The sequence below is a fragment of the Rhinoraja longicauda genome, chromosome 7, assembly GCF_053455715.1.
Source record: "Rhinoraja longicauda isolate Sanriku21f chromosome 7, sRhiLon1.1, whole genome shotgun sequence".
Classification (NCBI taxonomy): domain Eukaryota; kingdom Metazoa; phylum Chordata; class Chondrichthyes; order Rajiformes; family Arhynchobatidae; genus Rhinoraja; species Rhinoraja longicauda.
In genome coordinates this window covers 41,814,584-41,841,677 of record NC_135959.1, presented here as the reverse complement: position 1 = coordinate 41,841,677, position 27,094 = coordinate 41,814,584, and the positions used below count along the sequence as shown (strand labels likewise).

General features: G+C 44.6%; 1 protein-coding gene across 1 annotated transcript in view; it reads left to right on the top strand.

Annotated features, from left to right (window-relative positions):
• Positions 1–8,803: 8,803 nt before the first annotated feature.
• rxfp2b (relaxin family peptide receptor 2b) overlaps positions 8,804–27,094 on the top strand; it is a 31,152-nt gene continuing 12,861 nt past the window's right edge. Inside the window, exons 1-14 of the mRNA XM_078403203.1 lie at positions 8,804–8,945; positions 10,065–10,139; positions 11,653–11,758; positions 13,695–13,766; positions 14,309–14,380; positions 15,483–15,554; positions 19,828–19,899; positions 20,618–20,692; positions 20,855–20,926; positions 22,505–22,576; positions 24,377–24,448; positions 24,537–24,608; positions 25,194–25,265; positions 26,548–26,777. Coding sequence (XP_078259329.1) covers positions 8,804–8,945; positions 10,065–10,139; positions 11,653–11,758; positions 13,695–13,766; positions 14,309–14,380; positions 15,483–15,554; positions 19,828–19,899; positions 20,618–20,692; positions 20,855–20,926; positions 22,505–22,576; positions 24,377–24,448; positions 24,537–24,608; positions 25,194–25,265; positions 26,548–26,777 — 1,276 coding nt within the window. The remainder of the gene's footprint in view (positions 8,946–10,064; positions 10,140–11,652; positions 11,759–13,694; positions 13,767–14,308; positions 14,381–15,482; positions 15,555–19,827; positions 19,900–20,617; positions 20,693–20,854; positions 20,927–22,504; positions 22,577–24,376; positions 24,449–24,536; positions 24,609–25,193; positions 25,266–26,547; positions 26,778–27,094) is intronic.

Below are 27,094 nucleotides of genomic sequence, written 5' to 3'. Positions count from 1 at the left end.
AGCTGACCCCCCTCCCCCCCCATCAGCGTGTGATGTCATAATGGACAAGCAGCTGCTATTGGGTGTCTACTCTTTACAAATTTACATCTTTTTATTTTTAACCTTTTTTTTCAAGGTCTTCAGCTTGTGACGTCACAATGCTTGTGTGAGATGGGTTCAACATTGTTGCGAAAAGCAGCTGATTGTTTTTTAAAGTTGTGTTTTTTATTGCAAGTCACTTAACATACACAGATCAGCATGGGGCCCCTATGCTCGTGGGCCACCAGGGCAAGTGTTTCGAAAAAAGAAAGGGGAGGTCCCCCTTCCCCCCTCAACCCCTTCCTCCCCACTCCTTCCCACCTCCATCCCCACTCCCTCCCCCCCTCCTCCCCAACTCCCTCACCATCCCTCCCCACCTCCCTCACCCCTCGGGGACGGGCCCAACGGGGAAAGAGGGGTACTGGGAAAAGGGGAGGTCCCCCTCCCTCCTTCCCCCCTCCCTCCACCTCCCCCCCTTCCCCCCTTCCCCCCTCCCCTCCCACCCCTTCCCCCCTCCCCTCCCCTCCCCTCCTCCCTCCCTCCCCGCCTCCCGGTTACAATGGAAACCATACGAGGACGGGCCCAACGGGGAAAGAGGGGTACTGGGAAAAGGGGAGGTCCCCCTCCCTCCCCCCTTCCCCCTCCCCTCCCCCTTCCCCCTCCCCTCCCCCTTCCCCCTCCCCTCCCCCCCACTCCCCTCCCGGTTACAATAGAAACCCTACGAGGACGGGCCCAACGGGGAAAGAGGGGTACTGGGAAAAGGGGAGGTCCCCCTCCCCCCTTCCCTCCCCCCTCCCACCACCTCCCCCCCTTCTCCCCTCCCCCCCTTCTCCCCTCCCCCCTTCTCCCCTCCCCCCCTTCCCTCCCCTCCTCCCTCCACACCTCCCTCCTCCCTCCCTCCCCGCCTCCCGGTTACAATGGAAACCCTATGAGGACGGGCCCAACGGGGAAAGAGGGGTACTGGGAAAACGGGTGGTCCCCCTCCCTCCCCCCTTCCCCCTCCCTCCCCCTCCCCCTACCCCCTCCTTCCCCCCCTTCCCCCCTCCCCCCTCCCTCCCCCTACCTCCCCCTCCACACCTCCCTCCTCCCTTCCCTCCCCCCCCACTCCCCTCCCGGTTACAATGGAAACGCTACGAGGACGGGCCCAACGGGGAAAGTGGGGTACTGGGAAAAGGGGAGGTCCCCCTCTCTCCCCCTCCCCTCCCCCCCTCCCCTCCCCCTCCCCCTCCCCTCCTCCCTCCACTCCTCCCTCCCCTTCCCTCCCTCCCCTCCTCCCGGTTACAATGGAAACCCTACGAGGACGGGCCCAACGGGGAAAGAGGGGTACTAGGAAAAGGGGAGGTCCTCCTCCCTCCCCCCCTACCCCCCTCGCTCCACTCTCCCCTCCCCTCCCCTCTCCCTCCCCCTCCCTCCCCCTCCCCCCTACCCCCCTCCCTCCCCTCCCCTCCTCCTTCCACACCTCCCTCCTCCCTCCCTCCCCCTTCCCGCCCTCCCCTCCTCCCGGTTACAATGGAAACCCTACGAGGACGGGCCCAATGGGGAAAGAGGGGTACTGGGAAAAGGGGAGGTCCCCCTCCCTCCCTCCCCCCTACCCACCTCCCTCCCCTCTCCCTCCCCCCCTTCCCTCCTCCCTTCCCCCCTCCCCTCCCCCCTCCCATCCCCCCCTCTCCCCCCTCCCTCCCCCCTACCCCCTCCCTCCCCTCTCCCTCCCCCCTCCCCCCCTCCCTCCCCTCCTCCCTCCCCCTTCCCTCCCCCAACCCTCCCCCTTTCCTCCCCTCCCGGTTACAATGGAAACCCTACGAGGACGGGCCCAACGGGCCCACTCGGTCTAGTATACTATTAAAACTCAGATCTTGTGTAAATTTTTGGGAATGACCTGAACCGTACGTAACATCGATTGCGGAAAAAAGGCGAACCGTAGCGCCACGGTTTTCGCACCGCCTCAATCACCAATCTCGCGCTCGCTCGGCCGTGATATTTTCACTTAATTTGGTCGCGTATTTTTTAAGTTACAGAGGTTTTAAAGCGCTGCCCCCCCCCCCCCTTTTCAGGGGGGCGCTGCAGTGCGGATTTAGTCTTCAGCGTGTGATGTCACAATGCCCCTGTGAGATGAGCTCGAGCTGACCCCCCTTCCCCCCCCTTCAGCGTGTGATGTCACAATTGACAAGCAGCTGCTATTGGGTGTCTACTCTTTACAAATTTACATCTTTTTATTTTTAACCTTTTTTTTCAAGGTCTTCAGCTTGTGACGTCACAATGCTTGTGTGAGATGGGTTCAACATTGTTGCGAAAAGCAGCTGATTGTTTTTTAAAGTTGTGTTTTTTATTGCAAGTCACTTAACATACACAGATCAGCATGGGGCCCCTATGCTCGTGGGCCACCGGGGCAAGTGGGGAGGGGGACAACAGGGGTCGTTGCAGAGGGGGCTTGGTGGTTTGGGACCCCGTCCCCCTTCCCCCCTCAACCCCTTCCTCCCCCTTCCTTCATCCCCACTCCCTCCCCCCCTCCCCAACTCCCTCCCCACTCCCCCCCCCCTCCCTCCACACTTCCACCCTCCCTCCCCCCCTTCCGGTTACAATGGAAACCCAAAGGGGAAAGAGGGGTACTGGGAAAAGGGGTGGTCCCCCTCCCTCCACCTTCCCCCTCCCCTCCCCCCCTCCCTCCCTCCTCCCTCCCTTCCCTCCCCCCCACTCCCCTCCTGGTTACAATGGAAACCCTATGAGGACGGGCCCAACGGGGAAAGAGGGGTACTGGGAAAAGGAGAGGTCCCCCTCCCTCCCCCTTCCCCCTCCCTCCCCCCTCCCTCCCCTTCCCTCCACCTCCCCCCTTCCCCCCTCCCCCCTTCCCCTCCCACCCCCCCCTCCCCCCCCTCCATCCCCCTCCCCTCCTCCATCCCTCCCCCCTCCCTCCCCACCTCCCGGTTACAATGGAAACCCTACGAGGACGGGCCCAACGGGGAAAGAGGGGTACTGGGAAAAGGGGAGGTCCCCCTCCCTCCCCCTCCCTTCCCCCCTCCCTCCCCCTCCCCCCTAACCCCCTCCCTCCCCTCTCCCTCCCCCTCCCCCCTTCCCTCCCCCCTCCCCTCCCTCCCCCTCCCCTCCTACCTCCCTTCCCTGCCTCCCCTCCTCCCAGTTACAATGGAAACCTTACGAGGACGGGCCCAACGGGGAAAGAGGGCTACTGGGAAAAGGGGAGGTCCCCCTCCCTCCCCACCCCCCTCCCTCCCTCCCCCCTCCCTCCCCCCTCCCCCCTCCCCCCCTCCCCTCTCTCTCCCCCCTCCCCCCTTCCCCCCTCCCTTCCCCCCTCCCCTCCCCCCTCCCCTCCTCCCTCCACACCTCCCTCCTCCCTCCCTCCCCCTTCCCTCCCTCCCCTCCTCCCGGTTACAATGGAAACCCTACGAGGATGGGCCCAACGTGGAAAGAGGGGTACTGGGAAAAGGGGAGGTCCCCCTCCCTCCCTACCCCCCTCCCTCCCCTCTCCCTCCCCCGTCCCCCCTTCCCCCCTCCCCTCCCCCCCTCCCTCCCCCTCCCCTCCTCCCTCCACACCTCCCTCCTCCCCTTCCCTCCCTCCCCTCCTCCCGGTTACAATGGAAACCCTACGAGGACAGGCACAACGGGGAAAGAGGGGTACTGGGAAAAGGGGAGGTCCCCCTCCATCCCCCTTCCCCTCCCCCCTCCCTCCCCCTCCCCCCTACCCCTCTCCCTCCCCCCTCCCCCCCCTTCCCCCCCTCCATCCCCCTCCCCTCCTCCCTCCACACCTCCCTCCTCCCTCCCTCCCCCTTTCCTCCCTCCCCTCCTCCCGGTTACAATGGAAACCCTACGAGGACGGGCCCAACGGGCACACTTGTGCTAGTATATATATATATATATACGTGTGTGTGTGTGTGTGTGTGTGTGTGTGCATGTATATACACACAAACACACGCATATATATATGTATATATTGGAATTATATTGAAATATAACCTTGCACACCCATTGCAATCTTGATTTCCACAATGTTTGTACGCGTGTAACCCAGACTAGAGGTGATGTGGAGTTGGATACAGTTTCCCTCTGCTCCTCGTCTCTGCGAAGGCGGCTCGGTAGCGCCTCCTTGCGGACAGCGCCGCTTGCTCGCTGGTTTAGACTCCTGCTGCTGGGACAGAGCCAGTGATACGACGGGAGAAAAATAACCCAAGGGGTCACTTGCAAGGAATTCCCAAAGGTGCCCTGTGAACAAGTAGATTTCTCCTCTTCAACAGGGTGTGCATTTACACACACTGGAGCCAGTAAATCAGATGGAGACACACAGTGCTGGAGTAACTCAGCGGCTCAGGCAGCATGTCTGGAGAACATGGATAGGTGACGATTCCGGTCGCGACCCTTCTTCAGATAACATCCCGATCCGAATCGTCACCTATCCATGTTCTCCAGAGATGCTGCCTGACCCGCTGAGTTACTCCAGCACTTTGTGTCTTTTTTTCTTACAAACCAGTATCTGCAGTTCCTTATTTGGAGATAAATCAGATCACAGAAAAGCAGAGCACTTGAACTCTTTGGTTCGTTACATTTCGCGATGTTATTTCGAGGACCTATCACTTTATTTTTGGCTGAAACCGAAAAAAACAACTAGAGGATATAAGTTTAAGATGAGAGGGGAAAGATTTGATAGGAACCTGAGGGCGGTGGGTGTGTGGAACGAGCTGCGAGAGGAGCTAGTTGAGGCAGGTACTATCACAACATTTAAAAGACATTTGGACAGGTACATGGATAGGAAATGTTGAAAGGGATATGGGCCAGACAAGGGGAGGTGGGACTAGCTTAGATGGGTCATATTGGTCAGCAGGGGCAAGTGGGGCCAAAGGGCCTGTTTCTGTGCTGTATGACTCTATGACTCTATGTCATAAAGACAATTGATTCTCACAAGTTGTAGTACATTCTTTTGGAGGCACAAGAAACTGCAAATACTGAGTGTTGAGCAAGAAACAAAGTGCTGGAGGAACTCAGCGGGTCAGGCATCATATGTGAATAGTCTGTAGAAGGGTCCCGATCCCCAAACATTGTTTGTCCATTCCCTCCAAAGATGCTGCCTGGCACACTGAGTTCTTCCAGCGCTTTAATTTTGCTTTTACCTGATTTAATGTATTCAAATTAAAATTTTCCTGGCCTGCAATGTATTTCAAATAATAAAACATAGAACATCGAACAGTACAGCACAGGAAGGGGTCCTTCAGCTCCCAATGTCTGTACCGAACACAATACCAAGTCAAACCAATCTCCACTATCTGCATGTGATCCATATTGCTCGATTCCCTGCATATCCATGTGCCTATCTAAAAGCCTCATAAATGCCACTGCTGAATCTGCCTCCACCACCGCCCCTGGCAGCACATTCCAGGCACCCTTACCCTTTTGTGTAAAATCTTACCGCACAAATCTCCTTTAAACTTTGCCCCACTGACTTTACAGCTATACCCTCTTGTCTTTGACTATTTATTGTGAGGGAGGAACAACCAGCAAAACACATGAGCCTTGTTTCTTTTCTTAGCATCCTTGTGACAGTTCGTATCTTGAATATTAATTATCCCTGGATTCTGTTCAGCGACAGATCTGTTGGGCCAGAGACTTGGATTCAATCCTGACTACTGCCGTTGTTTTTATGGAGTTTGTACGTTCTCCCTGTGACTGCATGGGTTTTCCCCAGGTGCTCCTGTTTCCTCCCACATTCCAGGTTTGTTGGTTAATTGGCTTCAGTAAATTGTCCCTAGTGTGTAGAATAGAGCTAGTGTACAGGTGATTGCTGGTCAGTGCAGACTCAGTGGGCCGAAGGGCCTGTTTCCACGCTGTATCTCTAATCTAAACTAAACCTGCCCACTGTTGTTGTAACCTCAAAACATTCACTGATCCAAACATGAGTTAAGACACTGGGATTTACTCCAGACTGCAATGAGGAGGATATTGCCAACATAATTATCTACATTAAAAGACACATAGTTATTGTAATTATAGCAACTACTATAATCCCCTAGAACCTAGGCAATGGAGAGAATGGTTGAAAGGCTTCTACTTAGATAATTTCAAGGCAATCCAGAACAAGCTAAGTGTGTGACCAAGTCACATTATATTATTCAGAAATGGATGGCAAAAATTGCTGTCACATTTCTAAGTTTTTTCTAACGATATAAAATAATACTGTCAAAAATAATCACAGCCAAATGAAGCGATTCAGCTGATAGATTGTCAAAGATTCTGTGGGTAGTTCTTATCAATTCAAAATGTACTTTCATTTTATAAATTGCACACCATTTTACTGAAAGTTATTCATGGACTGCAGAAGAATCTTATCTGCTGTAAACGTTATAAGAGCCATTGAACATGATATGTCCTATTTTATGTAAGAAGGAACTGCAGATGCTGGTTTAAACTGAAGATAGACACAAAAAGCTGGAGTAACTCAGCGGGACTGGCAGCATCTCTGGAGAGAAGGAACGGGTGACATTTCGGTTCGAGACCCTTCTTCAGACCTATTTTATGTTCGTTACATCTGACATTTCCAGGCCATCTCCAGGCTGTGTGCTTATTCCCCTGCTTTCCTTTACACACATGACTGTGTGGCTAAGAAACTTAATGAAGGGGAGAGATATAAAATAAATTCATTCACAATTTGAATTGAATTAAAGAAAATTCTTTAGATAAATCAAATGACAAAGATTAGAGGGCATAGCTTTAAAATGAAAGGGGCAAAGTTTAAAGGAGATGTGCAGGGCAAGTTTTTTACACGGATTGGTGAGTACCTGGAACACGCTTCCAGGGGTGATGGTACAGGCCATTACGATAGTGGCGTTTAAGGGTACAGGAGAGGTTTACCAGAATGCTGCCTGGATTAGGTATTAGGTGTAAGGAGAGGTTGGACAAACTTGGATTGTTTTCTCTGGAGCATCTGAGGCAGTGGGGAGACCTGATAGAAGTATATAAAATTACAAGAGATGTAGAAAGTGTAGACAGTCCAGACCTTTTTCCTCGGGTAGAAATGTCAAATACTAGAGGGCGTAGTTTTAAGGTGAGAGGGGCAAAGTTTAATGGAGATGTGCGGGCAAGTTCTTTACACAGAGGTTGGTGGGTACCTGGAATGCGCTGCTGGGGATGGTGGTGGAGGCTGATATGATAGTAATGTTTCAGAGGCTTTTAGATAGGCACAAGGATATACAGGGAGTGGAGGGATATGGATCATGTGCAGGCAGAAAATATTAGTTTAACTTGACATCATGTTCGGCACAGATATTGTGGGCTGAAGGGGCTGTACCTGTGCTGTACTGCTCTGTACTCTACGTAATTCCAAATAGTTTTACTATCAAAGACCAATGATTTAATCCAGAATTCTCTATGGAACTATAGGCAGTATGAATGGAGATTCTCCAGTGTGTTTTGAGCTATCATATGTAGCTATCCAATCTACATTGTGAAAGAGAAGATTAGATTAGTTCAGTAATGTTACATTACTTAATATAATTTGTTATATTTGCATTAATTTGGATAAAGTTGACCTATAATCTTGCAGAATGCTCATCCATTTCAGCAGTGAATTAATTCAAGAACTACAGGAAAAACCTAGCAGGTCAGGCAGCATCAGTGGAAAAACAAACCAGTTAGCATTTCAGGTCAATGATTCTTCTGATCCCCACAGCTACTGCCTGGCCAACTGATTATTTACAGCATTTTCTGTTTTTATTTCAGGTTTCCAGCATCTGCAATAACTTCATTTTCATTTAGTTTCTGAGTTCTTTCCTTGTTTTTAACACACTGACCTGAATTTAGTTTATTCTTTGTTTGACCCGTACATCTCCTTTAAACTTTGCCCCTCTCACCACATAAACTTTGTTCGCTTTAGCTAACTACAAGGGTTGTTTGCTGTGCAGTGTTGTTTTATAGCAGATGTGTTATGCTTTCAAAATGACTTCTCGAGCGTGAAGTTTGGCTCAGTTATTTTACCCTTGGCTCAGTTACTTTATTGTAATTTGGTTACGGAGATATTTTCCTTGTATTTGATACCAGTGATGTTAAAGGCGTGTAAGGTTGTTTAAAGGAGATTGAGGCAGATTGAGGCAGAAAGGCAGGTTAGTTTGTCAGGTGGTAGGTTGTGATCACAAAAGGTGAGGTCCCTAGGTGGCAAAAGAATGTGAAAAAGAACATTTTCCTTTGTAAGTGGCAACACAAGTAGATAGACGGGTAGAGAAGCTGTATGGTATCAGTCTGAAGAAGGGTCCCAACCTGAAACGTCACCTATCCATGTTCTCCACAGATACTGCCTGAGCCGCTGAGTTACTCCAGCACTTTGTGTCTTTTTTTGTGAACTACCATCTGTCGTTCCTTGTGTCTCCTAGTATATACATGTCTTCTCATTCACAACCAAATTGTCATTCATTAGTTTAACTCAGCATCATGTTCGGCAAGGATATTGTGGGCCCAACGGCCTGTTCCTGCGTTGTACACATGTTATGTTTTCTGCTGACCTACCATCTACTTCATTGGAGACCTTCAGACTATCTTTAATCAAACTTTAATGGATTTTATCTTGCACTAAATGTTATTCCCTTTGTCCTGTAACTGTACACTGTGGACAGCTTAATAGTAATCTTGTTTAGTCTTTCCAGTGACTGAATAGCAAGTAACATTTTTTTTTAACTGTACCTCGGTACCCGTGACAATCATAAACAAAACCAAACTAAAACTAAATTAAAGGTGATGTTAAAATAAAATTAATCCAAGTGCTTTATTCTTTGTCTTTCTTACCACTACAGAAGTCATGACAACGATCCCTATTGCACAGAATCCTGATTGTCCCGTTGGATTTTTCCCCTGTGGGAATATCTCGTTGTGTCTGCCACAGTCCTTGCATTGCAATAAAGTTCAAGATTGTGAAAATGGAGCTGATGAGGAAGACTGTGGTAATGCCACTTTTTAATCATGTGAAACGGAGTGACCTGTCTGACTGTTATCAATATTGTTTATAGTTCTGGTTAATAAATTGAATATAATTTGGTATGTTGTTACGTGTTGATTGAGTGTGCCTTTTGCATTCAGTGGGAGTTGCCAGTTCAATAGAGTTGTGGGATTATATGACATTGCAACTTTACAAAGTAATAGGTTTTCCTGTAATAAAGTATTTTTTGATTTACTCACATGATTGGGTGGCACAGTGGCACAGATGGTAGAGCCCTGACTCACAGTGCCAGTGACCTTGGTTCGATCCTGACCTTAGGTGCTGTGTGTGTGTGTGTGTGTGTGTGTGGAGTTCGTGGACCTGTCATAGCGCCATACAGCACAGAAACAGGCCCTTTAGCCCACTCATTCAAGATACCCCACCTGAGCGATTCCCATTTGTCTGTATATGGTCCATATCCCTCAAAGTCTTTCCTATCCAAATAACTTTTGAATGTTGTCATTGTAGCTGTCTCAGCCACCTCCTATGGTAGCTCATTTCATACACCCACCACCCTCTGAGTGAAAAAGTTGCTCCTCAGGTTCCAATTAAAACTTCCCCCTCTCTATTTAAAGTTATATCCTCTGAATCTTGATTCCCCTATCCTGGGAAAAATACTTTGTGCATTCACCCTATGTACTCCACTCATGATTTTATACATCTCTTTTAGATCACGCTTCAGCCTCCTGCACTCCCAACATTAAATTCCTAGCCTGCCTGACCTCTCCCGATAACTCAAACCCCCCAGTCCTGGCAACATCCTCATAAATCTTCTCTGCACTCTTTCTAGCTTAATGTGTTTTCCGAATTTTCATTGACCCTAGAATGAACAATGGGCCTTGCAAATTTTATCTTCAGAAAAATATTAAAATGTGAAATGACTTTAAAATATATGTATTTGCTGTTCCAACAATTGTAGAAATTGGGATGCGTTTCCAGTTGCTATCCTTTTGCGCTGAAGTAATAACATTTTCTTTTTTTTTCATTTTAATCCTAAATTGACAAAACCTTGTGTTACCAATAGTATTAGATACATATTGTCTGTGAAATTTATTGAAATGTGCTTTCTTATCTTTCCTCTTAGATGATAATACTGGTTTGGCAAACATGTTTGAAACCTTTTTTACGTCAACTCACATTGAATTATCAGAGGATTGCTGTAAGTGATCTTGTTATTCTAAAAATATTCGAGGATTGTTGTAAAACCCAATAAAACTGGAACCTGGGCAAAATAACAAAGTGGAATAATTCAGTGGGTCAGGCAGCATCTCTGGAGAACATTCTTCAGACTGATAGGGGAGAAAAGCTGGAAGAGAGGTGGGCACAGGACCAAGTATGGAAAGTGATAGGTGGATACAGGTGAGGGGGGTTTGATTTGCAGATGGGTGGACAATGGCATGAGATGAAACGGAGATAAACAGAAAGGAGTAAAGCGGTGTGAAATATGATACCAGAGGTTTCTATGCTGTATTACTAAACTAAAATCTGTGGGGAGAATGGACAAAGGCCAAGAATGGACAAAGGCCATTCCCTCCATGACTGACCCACTGAGTTCCTCCAGCACGTTGTGTTTTGCTCAATATGTCAACATCTGCAGTTCCTTCTGTCTCTTTACATCCACACCAGTAAGTTCTCTCCTAATCTACGAGGTTTTTATTTAAAGCAGGAACAGTTGATGTGATGCCTTATCAACTGTCTTAAGGAAATCTAAGTATTGTACATCCACTAATTTCTCTTTATCCACAGCAACTGTTATTTCTCTAAAGAACTCCAATAAATCACGAAGATATGATGTCCGTTTCACAAAATTATGTTACATTTTTCTGATCAACTTGAATTTTTCAAAGTCTATAACATTTTTCATAATAACCTCTAATATTTTATGTCAGAAGTTAAGCTAATTAGATTATAATTTCTTGCTTTCTTTCTTTTTGAATAAATGTTATTAATTGAATAGATCCTTCTCCTGTGCTTCCTGGTTTTAATGGAAGTTCCATGAAAGTCATATAGAGGCCAGTTCAAAAGATGTTAGAAGAGCATCAAGAGGATAATTTATCTTTTTTGGAAACATTGCTAAATGCCTGATTTTCACCCCAGAAAGTTTTAGTTAAATTGGACTGGCGCAAATAAAAGGATTAGGTTTAGTGTTATTATTGTCACAGGTACTAAGGTACAGTGAAAAGCTTTGTTTTGTGTGCTATCCAATCAGAACAGATAATACTACATATAAATACAATCAGGTCAAAGACAAGTACAATAGATAGAGCAAAGAGGAAGATAAAAAACAAAAGCTTTTCACTGTACCTCGGTATACGTGACAATAAATTAAACCAACTAAAATGCAGAATGTAGTTCTCAGCATTGTAGCGCATCAGTTCCATAGACAAAGTCTAATGTCTGCAATGGGGTAGACAGTATCCAAGCTTATGGAAGGACCATTCAGAAGCCAGATAACAGAGAGGAAGAAGCTGTTCTTGAGTCTGATGGAGTGCACTTTAAACCTTCTGTACCAATTGCTGGAGAAGAAGGAATGACCAAATTCTAAATTCTAAATATCCAAATTCTAATCCATGGACCCTATTTTCATTAATTTTATTAATGTTAATTTGCAGAGTGGAAATTTCATTTGCATTACTACAACCAATGTCCTTAATTATGTTCTTAATTCACAGTACTTCAGCATTTCCCGCAGAAGTGTGCTTGTCAAGCAACAGGACTGGAATGCGACAAAAAGAACCTAAACAATGTGCCACAGGTTTCGGGGAATGTGACAATGCTGTAAGTCACATTCATTATTATTTTAAAATTATGTCGTGACAGCTTTTCTATCAGTTATAGTGAAATATAAAATATTAAAATCATTAACTCAAAACAAATTATTTAAATAATTTTATTTATATTTTTATTTTTAGAGATGCAGTATGGAAACAGGCCATTTGGCCTCCTGAGTCTGCACCGACCATTAAACACACATTCGCAATAGTTCTATTTTATCCCACTTCCTGCACACAGGGGCAATTTACAGAAGCCAATTAACCTACAAACCCGCACATCTTTGGAATGTGGGAGGAAACCAGAACACCCGGAGAAAACCCAAGAGAACGTGCAAACGTTACCGTCACTGTTGACACCTGTTCTCCCAGTTATTGCACAGCTCCCCCAGCATGGTCCGGGAGAGAGCGACCATTGCCTCCGTATGCCGCTGGTCGTTGTGACTGCATATTTTGTGGTAACATCTGCAGTCTATTGTTTGTTGTTTTGAATTAGTTTCTGGAGCTAACTTACACAGTCATTCATTCACTTATGAATGGAGCTTTAAGTTAATCCAACCACTATTTGTGGCAGGGGCTTCAGCTGAACGGCAAGCATGACACAATCATATTATATAAACACATAGCATGGTCTTTTAAGGTAGTAACAACCCACTGTGGGTCAGGCAGCTGATCGGAAGGAATTGCGGCCCTGATTTGTTCTGGTCTTTTCCTACTTCCAGTTCTTCCCCCCCCCCCCCCCCCCCCCCCCCACACTACTTTCAGTCTGAAGAAGGTTTCTGACCTGAAACGTCACCCATCTGTTTTCTCCAGAGATGCTGCCTGACTTATTGGGTTACCCCAGCACTGTCAGACTAGATCTATGTTATCCCACTTTCTCATCCACTCCCGAAACACTAGCGAAAATTTAACAGTGGCCAATTAACTTGCAAACCCATACACCTTTAGAATGTGGGAGGAAACTGGAGTACCTGAGTTACTCCAGCACTTTGTGTCTAGCTTTTATATGGTGTTATTGTACCTGCCTCAATGACCTGCTCTGGCAGCTCGTTCCAGATACCCACTACACTTTGTATGAAAAAGTTACCCTTCAGGTTCCTATTAAATCTTTCCCCATCTCACCTTCTTGGTCCCCTTACTGTGGGTAAAAGATCTTTGTGCAGAAGTGTAAAAAAGCAGTGAAAGGTTCAACAATTGCCACACTGCTCCCTTAGGAGAGCAGCAACTTGAACTGATTCTAAACACTTGTGGAATTGTAGCATCAGCAAGAAGTGATCAATTAGCACCTCATCATTCAATAGGAATAGGAATACTTTATTGTCACATGTGACTAGGCACAGGGAGATTCTTTGCTTGCATACACAATGTATACAATAGTTTGTGATTCCTTCAGTCAGTACTACTGGAAACGTCTTGCTGTAGCTGACAGCTGAGTGTTGGCTGGAAATTTGGGTTGCAAGTTTAACAGCAGCATTGTTGCGGCTTGCAGCGGCACAGAATGGCCCAGCAGCAGTGGAGAACATCAACAACATCGCCACTCCAACCCAGTGCTGCTACCAGGACAACGAGTCTTTAAGGTCGTTAAGACTCTACATTTCTGTACTTGAGGGGGATAAGATGGCACAGGAAACACGGCGACTCTTGTGTACTTCCTCAGTGTAATCTAATATTCTTACACTCTTGTTTATACGCATGATTGTGTCTAATGTATCGAGGTTGGACAAAGAGCCGGAGAGCAAAGAGTTCCGACCCTAAATGTCACCTATTCCTTTTCTCCAGAGGTGCTGGCTGACCCGCTGAGTTACTTCAGCATTTTGTGTCTATTTTCGGTATAAACCAGCATCTGCAGTTCCTTCCTGGATAGAGAACATGGATCCTGCGTATGTGACAGATGATCAGGCTGCCTGCTTTATAAATAATAAAAATGCTTTTCTCCATAACAGGTCTCTGAAGAGCAATCAAATCAAAAGCCTGCCCGCTGATGCGTTCCTCATCTACTGTGACCTGCAGGGATTGTGAGTGCATTCTCATCTGTATATTTTCTTTCGCTTTTTTAAAATGTATTCAGTGCTCCACAATACGGCTTGATACTCAACTTTTATATTGATGTACATTAAAAAGGAAACAGTGTTAAAAACTGTGACACGAAGTGCCGTTGAGTAACTCAGTAGGTCAGGCAGCATGACTTGAGGACATGGATAGGTGACGTTACGCAGCGGAATCCTTCTTCAGTTTTAGAAATGTGATTGTGTGGGCTGCATGGTGGCGCAGTAGGTAGAGCCGCTGACTCACAGTGCCAGAGACCCAGGTTTAATCCTGACCTCGGGTGCTGTCTATATAGAGCCTACACGTTCTCTTTGTGACTGCGTGGGTTTCCTCTGGGTGCTCGGATTTCCTCTCACATTCCAAAGACGTGTGGTTTTATAGATTAATTGGCCTCTGTAAATTGCCCTTCAAAGAATTTATTTTTACTAGTGGGAAGATTGATGAATGTTGGATCTGGATTTCAAAGAATCAAGGAAGGCAATTATAATATTTTTATTTCATTGTCTTACAGATACCTGCAGGATAACCAAATCCAATCTATCTCAAAAACTGCATTTTGTGGACTTTACAATCTCAGACGATTGTAAGTAAACAGCTTATACTCTATTACCTAATTTAATACTTCAGAATAAGGTTTATAAATATAAGAAAATAACTGCAGATGCTGGTACAAATCGATTTATTCACAAAATGCTGGAGTAACTCAGCAGGTCAGGCAGCATCTCGGGAGAGAAGGAATGGGTGACGTTTCGGGTCGAGACCCTTCTTCAGACTAAGGTTTATAAATATTTCCATCTATAAATCAAACCTGGCAGTTTTGCCTTTTTGCTGTGAATAATGTTTCTTCTCCTCGCCCCACGACTTTCAACAGTTTCACAATGGTTATTCATCTATCATCTTGTGCAAACTGTTGTGCATTAACAGCAATCAGGAAAATCAGAAACATTTAAAATCCAGCAGGTTCCTTGATCATGCACAAGCTTAGGCAGCCTGGGCGTGTTCTCGCCTCTCTTCCCCGTGCCCCACATGAATGTGCACACATTTCTCCCACTATCCCATCCTCACTTTCTCCTTCCCTCCACCTTCTTCCAACTACTTCCTTTCCCCTGGCCTCACGTCACCTCTCATTATCTCACAGCCTTTTGTCTCCTGGGCATCTCTGGCCTTCGTCCACCCATCTACCAATCACCCCCCTCCCCTGTTTCAGATCAGAACCCTTCTTCAGAGCCCTTCCTCAACTACATCCAACTATCACTTGCCTGGTTTTGTCCTGCCCCCCCCCCCTCACTTTTCCCACTTTCTTCCACATACTCCAATTAGTCTGAAGATGGATCCCGACCCAAAACGTTGCCTATCTATGTCCTACGGAGGTGCTGCCTGACCCATTGAGTGTTCCAGCACTTTGTGTCTCGTTTTGTAAACCAGCATCTGCAGTTCCTAGTTTGCATACTCTGTATTTATCTGGAAGATCTCCACAGAAACAACACCAGCTATCAGCACAGCCTGGTGCGTTATACTAGGGCGCACTCATATTGCTGAGGTGGCAATGCAATCCAATTATGTCTTTAGACTGATTTGTTGACTGTCCCATCTTTATTAATGGTTCCTTAGAATTGTCAGTCTTTACAGAACTAGCGTAAATAATTGCAATGGTTTTAATTGTACATTATTATTTTCTTTTCTAGGTACATCAGTCACAATCATATCACTTCACTGAAGCCAAGACTATTTCAAGACCTTCATAATCTCGAAGTTTTGTACGTATCAAACATCCTTTTCTCCATTTCTTCAGTCTAGTAACATTATATTCATACTCCAAGGCTTAATATTATAATTCCATTTTAAATAACATTTCAGATATTTTAATTTTTCCAAATTTACAGAGAATTGTGCATGTAGCCCAGACCATCACACAAACCAACCTCCCTTCCATCGACTCCATCTATACTTCATGCTGCAAAGCCACCAGCATATTCAAGGACCAGTCTCACCCTAGTCACTCCCTCTTCCCCCCTGTCCCATCAGGCAAGAGGTACAGAAGTATGAAAACACATACCCCCAGACTCAGGAACAGTTTCTTCCCAGCTGTTTTCAGGTATTAGAACTATCCTATCACCAACTAGATAGGGTCCTCACCTACCATCTATCTCATTGGACACCCACGATCTTTAATTGGAGCTTACTGGACTATATCTTGCAGGAAACGTTATTCCCTTTACACTGTGGACGGCTTGATTGTAATCATGTAGAGTCCTTTTGCTGACTGGATAGCATGCAACAAAAAGCTGTTCACCTCGTTACAGGTGATAATAATAAACTAAACTAAATTTATATAATAGTTAATTGCATGTTAAGATAACCATTTCTTTCCAAATCTAAATTTTTGGCCAAATGTTTTGACTTTAAATATCAATTTATTTATTTTTGGTCAGATCGCCCTTTTAAGAGTTATACAGAAACAGGCTCTTTAGCCCAGCTCATCCATGGCAAATAAGGTGCCTAGTTAAGATAGTCCCATTTGCCTGCATTTGGCCCAAACCCTCTAAACCTTTCTTATCCAAGATGTTTGTGTCCAGGAAATTAAGTTCCATTTATCTTTAGGAAAGAAAACTGCGGATGATGGTTCAAATCGAAGGTAGACACAAGATGCTGGAGGTCAGGCAGCATCTCCGGAGAGAAGGAATGGTTGACGTTTCGGGTCAAGACCCTTCTTCAGACTGATGTCAGGGGATGGGGCGGAACAAAGATAGGATGTAGTCGGAGACAGGAAGACTGGTGGGAGACCTGGGAAGGGGGAGGGGATAGAGAGGGAAAGCAGGGACTATCTGACGTTAGAGAAGTCAATGTTGAACTACCCAAGAGAAATAAGAGGTGCTGTTCCTCCAATTGGCACTGGGCCTCACTCTGGCAATGGAGGAGGCCCAGGACAGAAAGGTCAGATTAGGAATGGGAGGGGGAGTTGAAGTGCTGAGCCACCGGGAATCAGATTGGTTAACATGGACTGAGCGGAGGAGTTCAGCGAAACGATCGCTGAGCCTGCGCTTGGTCTCGCCGATGTGGAGAAGTTGACACCTGGAACAGCGGATACAGTAGATGAGGTTGGAGGAGGTGCCTCACCTGGAAAGACTGCCTCACCTGGAAAGACTGTTTGTGTCCTTGGATGGAGTCGAGGGGGGAGGTAATGGGACAGGTGTTGCATCTCTTGTGGTTGCAGGGGAAAGTACCTGGGGAGGGGGTTTTTGGGTGGGAAGGGACGAGTGGACCAGGGGGTTTCGGAGTGAATGGTCTCTGCGGAAAGCAGAAAGGGGTGGAGATGGGAAGATGTGGCCAGTAGTGGGGGTCCCTTTAGAGGTGGCAGAAATGTTGGCGGATAATATGTTATATGTGACGGCGGATGGGGTGGAAGGTGAGGACAAGGGGGACTGTCCTTGTTACGAATAGGGGGAGGGGGAGCAAGAGCGGAACCGTGGGATATTGAGGAGACCCTAATGAGAGCCTCATCTATAATGGAAGTGGGGAACCCCTGTTTCCTAAAGAATAAGGACATCTCCGATGCCATTGTATGGAAAACCTCGTCCTGGGCGCAGATGCAGCGTAGTCGGAGGAATTGGGAGTAGGGATAGAGTTTTTACAGGAAACAGGGTGGGAAGAAGTATAGTCAAGATAGCTATGGGAGTCAGTGGGTTTGTAGTAGATGTCGGTCAATAGTCTGTGATGGAGATGGTGAGATCCAGAAACGGTAGGGAGATGTCGGGGATGGTCCAAGTAAATTTAAGAGCAGGATGGAAATTAGTGGTGAAATTGATGGTCAGTGAGTTCTGCATGGGTACAAGAGGTAGCACCAATGCAGTTGTCAATGTAGCGGAGGTAGAGTTCGAGGACAGGGCCAGTGTACGCCTGGAACAGGAATTGTTTGGCATTACATAGAGGCAGGCGTAGCTGGGCCCCATGCGAGTGCCCATAGCTAGGCCTCGGATTTGGAGGAAGTGGGAGGAGTCAAAGGAGAAGTTGTTGAGGGTAAGGACCAGTTCTGCTAGGCTGAGGAGCATATTGGTCAATGGAAATTGGCTGGTTCTGGGGTCGAGAAAGAAACGGAGGGCTTTAAGACCCTCCCGGTGGGGGATGGAGGTATAGAGTGACTGGACATCCATAGTAAAGATGAGGGAGTGAGAGCCTGGAAAACGGATGTTATTGTGGAGACGGAGAGCATGTGAGGTGTCTTGGACATAGGTAGGGAAGGATTGGACCAGGGGGGATAGGATGGAGTCGAGGTAGGTGGAAATTAATTTGGTGGGACATGAACAGGCAGAAACAATGGGTCTGCCAGGACAGTTCTGTTTGTGGATTTTGGGGAGAAGGTAAAATCGGGCCGTGCGGGGCTGGGGAACAATAATGTTAGAGGCTTTAGAGGGCAGAGAGTTGGAAGTATTGAGATCAGTGATGATGTTTGAGATTAAGGCCTGGTGCTCGTCTGCGGGGTCATGGTCCAAGGATAAGTAGGAGGAGGTGTCTGAGAGTTGTCGTCTGGCCTCAATCCGGTAGAGGTCAGCGCGCCAGACTACCACGGCACCTCCCTTGTCGGCGGGCTTGATAACTAAGTCGAGGTTGCTGCAGAGTGAGCAGAGAGCTGTACATTCAGGGGGAGGGGAGAGATTAGAGTAAGTCAGGGGAGTGGAAAATTTGAGGCGGTTGATGTCACGTCGACAGCTCGAAATGAAAAGGTCTAATGAAGGTAGATGGCCAACCGGGGGAGTCCAAGAGGAGGGGGTCCATTGGAGACGGGAGAAGGGGTCATCACTGGGTGGTGAGGGCTCCTTCCCATGGAAAAAGGCCCGCAGATGGAGGCAACAGAAGAAGAGCTCTACATCGTGGCGGACACTGAACTCGTTGAGGTGGAGGCAGAGGGGAACGAAGGTGATCCAGCGGGATCCCACTACTGGCCACATCTTCCCATCTCCACCCCTTTCTGCTTTCCACAGAGACCGTTCACACCGAACCTCCCTGGTCCACTCGTCCCTTCCCACCCAAACCACCCCCTCCCCAGGTACTTTCCCCTGCAACTGCAGGAGATGCAACACCTGTCCTTTTACCTCCCCCCTCGAATCCATCCAAGGACCGAAACAGTTTTTCCAGGTGAGGCAGAGGTTCACCTGCACCTCCTCCAACCTCATCTATATCCGCTGTTCCAGGTGTCAACTTCTCTACATCGACGAGACCAAGCCAGGCTCGGCAATCGTTTCGCTGAACACCTCCGCTCAGTCCGTCTTAACCAACCTGATTTCCCGGTGGCTCAGCACTTCAACTCCCCTTCCCATTCCTAATCTGACCTTCTATCCTGGGCCTCCTCCATTGCCAGAGTGAGGCCCAGCACAAATTGGAGGGACAGCACCTCATATTTCGCCTGGGTAGTTTACACCCCAGCGGTATCAACATTGACTTCTTTAACTTCAGATAGTCCCTGCTTTCCCTCTCTATCCCCTCCTCCTTCCCAGTTCTCCCACCAGTCTTCCTGTCTCCGACTACATCCTATCTTTGTCCCACCCCATCCCCTGACATCAGTCTGAAGAAAGGTCTCGACCTGAAACGTCACCCATTCATTCACTCTAGAGATGCTGCCTGACCCGCTGAGTTACTCCAGCATCTTGTGTCTACCTTCCATTTATCTTTACATGCTTTTTTGCTTCTGTGACCTGTGAGTTGAAGTATTAAATTTAGTCATAATACAAATTAATGAGTACATTGGAAAAGAGGCCTATTACCTTTCAATAACAGTGTTAATTACAAATCCAAAAGGACTGCCATAGAACATGGAACACAACATAGCACAGCACAGGACCAGGCCTTCGATCCACCATGTCTGTGCTAAACATGATGCAAAGAAAAACTCTTCTCTTCTTGAACATTATCCATAACCTTCCATTCCTTACATATCCATGTGCCTATCCAAAAGTCTATTTAGCAGTTTAATGAAACCCAATTCTTGCATATCTTGTATTCCTTGCATAAACTAGTACAATTCTTTTGTCTTAGAGTCCTTGATGACAACTTAATATCACGAATCTCACCACGGCTATTTATTGGACTGAAATCTCTGGGTATTTTGTAAGTACAAATTTCTATCCCTTCACTATGGCAGGTGGGGTTTTAGAGATTTTATTTATGAAGAATGTGGTCTTATTGAAATTTTGCTTCAGAACTTTTGGCAATCTCTTTTCTGAAAAAAGTGTCAAAAGGATGGTAACCACTGTTCACATGTGTTTTTTTTGGAATAAGCCTGATATATTTTGACATCTTTATGATGCACTTTAGATGCATTTCGGGTTGAATAATCATTGAAAATGCATAACTGGTTGGAAAAGAAAAGAAATAATGAATGGCCGAGATAGAGTGGACGTGGAAAGCTTGTTTCGGTAATGGGGGAGTCTAGGACGAGAGAGAGCACAGCCTCAGAATAAAAGGACGAACCTTTAGAATGTTGATGAAGAGGAATTTCTTTATCCGTCGCAATGAATTCCACAGATTCACCGTCAGAGGGTGGTGAATCTGTGGAGTTCATTGCCACGGATGGCTGTGGAGGCTGTCATTGGGTATTTTTAAAGCAGAAATTGATAGGTTCTTGATTAATAAGGATGTCAAAGGTTACAGAGAGAAGGCAGGAGAGTGGGGCTGTGAAGAAAAAATAAATCAGCCATGATCGAATGGCAGAGTAGACTCAATGGGCTGAATGGCCTAATTCTGCTCCTTTGTCTTATAAGAATGGGGATAAATGTTTAATTTGCTAGTTCATGTTACTGTAAAAGTTTTAACTTTCTCTTTCTAGATCAATGGTAAACAATTTATTGGAAAACCTACCAAAGAGAACAATATGTGCTGAAATTCCAAAAGTTTACTTGATGTGAGTATAAACTATTTTCTTGTTGCTTATAGGGTTTGTGAAACTCCATCTTTCATATGTAAGTTGTGCCTTTGTGTGTTATTATTCACTACTAGTTTTAAAAATGCTCATTGCAGTTGTATCCATGATCAAGTTAATTTTGATACCCCATTATACTTGTAGGGACTTTGACAATAATCGAATCAAGTCATTGAACTATTCAACCTTTGTGAAATGTGATAACCTGGCTGTGCTGTGAGTATTTATGCAATCAAATCATTTATAGAGTTATAGTCATACAGTGTGGAAACAGGTCCTTCGATCGATCATGCCCACGCCGACCAATGTGCCCCAGCTACACTAGTCCCACTTGCCCACATTTTCCCAGATCCCTCTAAACCTATCCTATCCATGTACCTGTCCAAATGTTTTTTAAACATTGTCATTTGTAATATACAAATAGATCTACAAATATATGGATATGCAGGGAATGGTGAGAAATGGATCAAGTACTGTCAGAGGAGATGAGTTTAACTTGACATCATGTTCGACACGGACATATCATATCATATCATATATATACAGCGCAGAAACAGGCCTTTTCGGCCCACCAAGTCCGCGCCGCCCAGCGATCCCCGCACACTAACACTATTAACACTATCCTACACACACTAGGGACAATTTTTACATTTACCCAGCCAATTAACATACATACCTGTACGTCTTTGGAGTACGACATTGTGGGCCATAGTTCCTGTACTGTTTTGGAAATTGCTGACCAGTGCAGCTCCATCAAAACCTACAGTTATGGGGAAAATGTGCAAATTATTACTGGAATTAGTTGTGATAATGAACTTTCAAAATTCTCATCCTAATCTGTTCTATAAAGCCAGTGAGAAAAGGGCCCCAAAATAGTACATTCTGTTATTCATCCAGATAGTATTTTCAATTCTCAGAACCAAAAACTATATGGATGAATAATGGAATTGAAAGAAGGTAATTAATGGGGCATGAAGATGGTTGGTCCTTGGACCCTGCCTTGAGGAATGCCTCCAGCCACCACAAACATCTTCCATTGTGCTAAGTATTGTTCCAACCAGCAGAGGATTTTCCCTCTGGTTGACTCCAGTTTAGCCAGGGCTCTTTAGGTTCCTGGCATGTACGTATCTCCTTTTTAGTGGCTCCTATTATACATAGACATATTTAGAATAAATTCATCAATGAATTTGGGGGAAATGGCTTGTGTGCTCATATTGGTTCCTTGTGAAGTCATATAGCATAGAAACAGGCCCTTCAGCCCAATTTGCCCACGCCAACCAACATGCCCCAAAACTAGTCCCATCTGCCTGTGTTTGGCCCATATCCCTCCAAACCTATCCTATCTATTGTCATCACCTAACAGATGCTCATTCTATCTTCCAATATACCCTTTCACTGACAAATGATGAGGCAAGTTAAGTAAAACAAACAAAGGCATTCTAACCTTGGGTGAGGACTAGGAAGGTGAGCCAAGGCATTGGACAATGACAGGGCTTAAATAACTAGAATGAACTAAACAAATTATTGTGCGATCCAAGGAACTACAGATTGTGGTTTATATTAAAAAAAGGCACTAATTGCTGAAGATGGGTCCCGACACAAAACATCACCTATCCATGTTCTCCAGAGATGCTGTCTGATCTGTTGAGTTACTCCAGCACTTTGTGGCTTTTTTAAGAAATATATTGCGTTTGAAGATTCTGTATTTTAGACTTCAATGAAACTTTGCCATTTAAAGACAAACGTTCCAATTTGACTTATGTATACAACAATTACATTTTGCTTCTTCAACAGGTACGTTCAGCGGAATGAAATTACTACTATTTCCGAAAAGGCATTTGCTCCATTACATAGTTTGATAGAACTGTACGTCTATGTGCTTTCTACTACTGTCTATGCTGCTTTAATTTTTTTTTAGTATGTGTTCCTCACTTTTGACATACCAGGTGCAGTGTCCTGATTAGGTAAATGAAATGATTCGTATTTACCAAAATGACAACAAAATATTTTGTCATTCTTAATCAGGTTGCAGATGAAATAGAATGATAATGAAGGTGCCTGCAACCAATTAACAAGATGATACAAAGATTAGTTGGCTAGCATAATTTCTTCCACTACCGTTGCAGTCCTGACTGAAGTATCATATTTATGGTAGTACAATTCCATAAAGTTCACCATAAATATAAAAGAGATTTGAAATGATATAGTGGAGTATTTTTGTTAGCTGCTCAATTGATCAGCTACAGATTACAGCACATGGGCATTATATGTACTTCTGGAAATTTGTTTTCTGTCCTTCATAAACAGTGATTATAGAGCCTAAGAAATGTCATCAAATGGTGTGAGACTATAAATCTTTGCTTATATGAGGCCAGTGAATTATCAGTCACACCGAACTAGGCCTTTGTTGGTGGCTTACTTATGAACCAATTAAAGGGGGAAACAACAATACCAGATTAGTTGCCAGGGAGTCCGAGGTATGCACCATCATCGACGTAAATATCCAATAATGTAGTTTGGTTACTGTTCATCCTTAACATCAGTACCCCAATCTTCCACCCTTCCACCAAACTCTGCCTATGTCCAACTGACCTCCAATCTTGAGTCCATTTGATTCAAGACTCTAATTTTATCAATGCAGCCTCACAGTGCCAGAGACCCAGATCTTCGAGGGTGCTTGTGTGGAGTTTGCACCTTCTCCCTGTGATCGTGTGGGTTCCGTCTTGGTGTTCTGGTAATCTACAGGTGCTCTGGTTTCCTTCCACATCCCAAAGACATGGGACCTTGTAGGTTAATTGGCCTCTGTAAAAGTGGGATAACATCGAACTAATGTGAATGGGTGATCGATGGACGGTGGCCCAAAGGGCCTGTGTCCATGCTGTATCTCTAATCTAAATTAAAACTATGAACAACAATCTCCCTGTTCCCAATTCTATTTCAAATACACAACACACTCAGGCATCGTCCTATTGCGCAGCACCACTTTAAGATATCTTTTAAGCACCATAGGATTTCAAGCCCAAGAACTGACCCTAACTGTGACGCAGCCTGGATTGTGTACTCTTCAACCCTGCAGAAGAAATAGCTGACAATTGGTTGTCACTTTTGTAATTGAAGGTTTTGGTCGCCTTACGTAAAGCCTCAATGCTTACCACATCCACATTATCTAGTGCAGCACAGTGGCGCAGCAGTAGAGTTGCTGCCTTACATCACCAGAGACCCGGATTCGATCCGGACAATGCATGCTGCCTGTACAGAGTTTGCATGTTCTCCCTGTGACCGCATGGGTTTTCTCCGGGTGCTCTGGTTTCCTCCCACACTCCAAAGACGTGCAGGTTTGTAGGTTAATTGGCTTTGGTAAAATTCTAAATGGTTCCTAGTGTGTAGGATAGTGCTAGTGTATGGGGTGATCGCTGAATTAGCAGACTCGGTGGGCCGAAGGGTCTGTTTTGGCATTGTATCTCCAAAATCCGAGGTCTAATCAACATCTTGTAACAGTCCATAAATCCATCCCAACCTCGTTCCTGGGGAGCAACTTTGCATTTTAATATTTTGTTTCTGCGGAAAAGTACGTTTAAATTTTATTTTACTATGAAGTTATTATGTTTTGTTGAATAAGTAACATTACCTACAAATTTACATTAATTTATTTTGTATTTTCTGCAGAGAGTTGTCATCTAACAAGATTCAGGAACTCCCCAAACTTTTATTCAAAAATATGAAATTACTGATAAAATTGTAAGCAAAACCTGTTGATATTTCTGTGATTTGTGCATTATTATTCAATGAATTTCTATCATAAAATAATAATTTTAATTTATTTTAGGAATATATCTGACAATCCCATTAATTTTGTTCATCCTGAACAGTTTGACAATCTCAAACACCTTCAATCTCTGTAAGTTAATTGGAAAATTCTGAATAATATAAGCTACTGTTTTTGTAAAGTTAAATAAAATGTTGTGCATCTCTAAAATAGTTTATATTCTGATCAGTTGATTATTTGTATATGAATTACCTAGCATTCATCACATGTACAATATAAATTAGATTAAGAAAGTAAGCAACTGTATTGAGTTATTGTAGAAATAAAGACCTGCTGATGCTGGTTAATGCACAAAAGAACACAAAGTGCTGGAGTAACTCAGCAGGTCAGGCAGCATCTCTGGAGAACATGGATAGGTGATGTTTCTGAAGAAGGATCACCTATGCATCACCTATCCATGTTCTCCAGAGATGCTGCCTGACCTGCTGAGTCATTCCGTCACTTTGTGTCCTTTTGGGTTTAAAATTATTGCATCATTTTAAAAGCAAGAATACTGTGCATATATGTCAGGAGACTGGTTGTCATGGAAACTGTTTGGCATCATATTGTGCAGGTGTCATTGAGTATGATAATTTACACTACCAAAAACTTGTATCCGTTTATTTTTATGTTGTTTGCAGATGTATCGTGACAGTTTTACAAATTTTCTCTTGACAGTGGTATTGAAGGAATAGAAATTGCAAACATAGAAAGCAGAATGTTTAAACCAATGTCAAATTTAGAACATATGTAAGTATACAGCTCAAAATTCACAACATTGTGCCCTTTCTTGGATAAGTTACAGAGAAGTTTTGGTTTGATCATATGCAGTGGAAACTAGAAAATACATTGAGTTTCCTCAACTGCCTTCCAATTAGAGCCACGCTAATTAATGCCTTGCTTTGTTTTTCTTTTTGAGGTTTATATTTACATTATTAACCAACTTTTGACTAATTATAAATTAAACCAGAAAATGTTTCATACACTGCAAAAGCATCTGTGGAAAGAAAAACAGAACTATCATTTCAGGTTGAAATCTCTGTCAATAATTCAATGGTACTTTATACACGGATACAATGAAATATGTTGCTTTGCATATAATGCAGTAAAATCATACTGTACATAAGCACAATCATAAGTACAAAACTACAACAATTGTAGTGTCAGAATTTTAAACTACTGCAGCAGTACAAAAAAGTTGTCTGATGCTCTTCTTATGCCATTCAAATTTCTAGTTCTTAAAAGTAGTGTCTTATCTTTGCCTTAAAGGCATGTTGTCAAGCACTGGATTGGCATTGTAGAGGTCGGCCTGGCAGAATGGGACAGGGGAAGAAATATGTTGTTATTAATTTGCAGGATTGAGAAGTATTGAAAGGACAAAGGAGATAATGTCCAGGGAATAAGCTGTAAACAAGTAATTAACATACTTTTGTTGATTACTTTCTACCTCATTTATACATTTTTGTCATAAATTGAATATAAAAATGTGCACCTTTTAAAGGGGGAAAACAGATATGGACTATAATGGAGACACAAGGAACTGCAGATGCTGGTTCACAAAAAAAGACACAAAGTACTGGAGTAACTCAGCGCTTCAGGCAGCATCTTTGGAGAACATAATTAGGTGATATTTTGGTTCAGGACCATTCTTCAGGGTAGGTGAAAGGTGACGTTTTGGGTCGGGACCCTTTTTCTGACTGCATAGGTGACATTTTGGATTGGGAGCCTTCTTCAGTCTCCCAACTCGAAACGTCACCTATCCATATTCTCCATAGATGCTACCTGACCCACTGAGTTTTCTACCTGACCCACTGAGTTACTCCAGCACTCTGTGTCTTTTTTTATGGATCAGAATGTTTGATTTCTATTTTGCATTCAGGCAAGAGTATAAAAAATAATATTCTGTACACATTGTTTTAATATCACTCTGACTCCATGTACAATCCTTTACTGAGGACATGTACAATACTGTACTAATTAGCACTGGACATACTTGTTGTTAAATTGTTTCCTGTACTCTTTATTTTCACAGATATTTCCATAAATTTCAGTACTGTGCGTATTCTCCTCATGTACGGAGTTGTAAACCAAACACAGACGGAATATCTTCCTTTGAAGATCTGCTAGCAAACATCATACTTCGAGTTTTTGTCTGGATCATAGCTTGTCTCACATGTTTTGGAAACCTGTTTGTCATTTTTATGAGGTCACTTATTAGAGCTGAAAATAAACTTCATGCTATGTCCATAAAAATTTTATGCTGTAAGTACAACTTTTTGCTTTTAATAGTCTAGTTTAGTTTTGTTTATTGTCACGTATACTGAGGTACAGTGAAAGGCTTTTTTTGTTGTTGCATGCTCTCCAGTCAGCCAAAAGACAGTACATAATTGAATTCAAGCCGTTTATGGTATACAGATACAGGATAAAGGGAATTAATGTTTAGTGCAAGATAATGTCCAGTAAAATCCAATTAAAGATAGTCCAAGGGTCTCCAATGAGGTAGATGGTGGGTTAGGACCACTCTCTAGTTGGTGAAAGGATGGTTCAGTTACCCGATATCAACTCGGAAGAAACTGTCC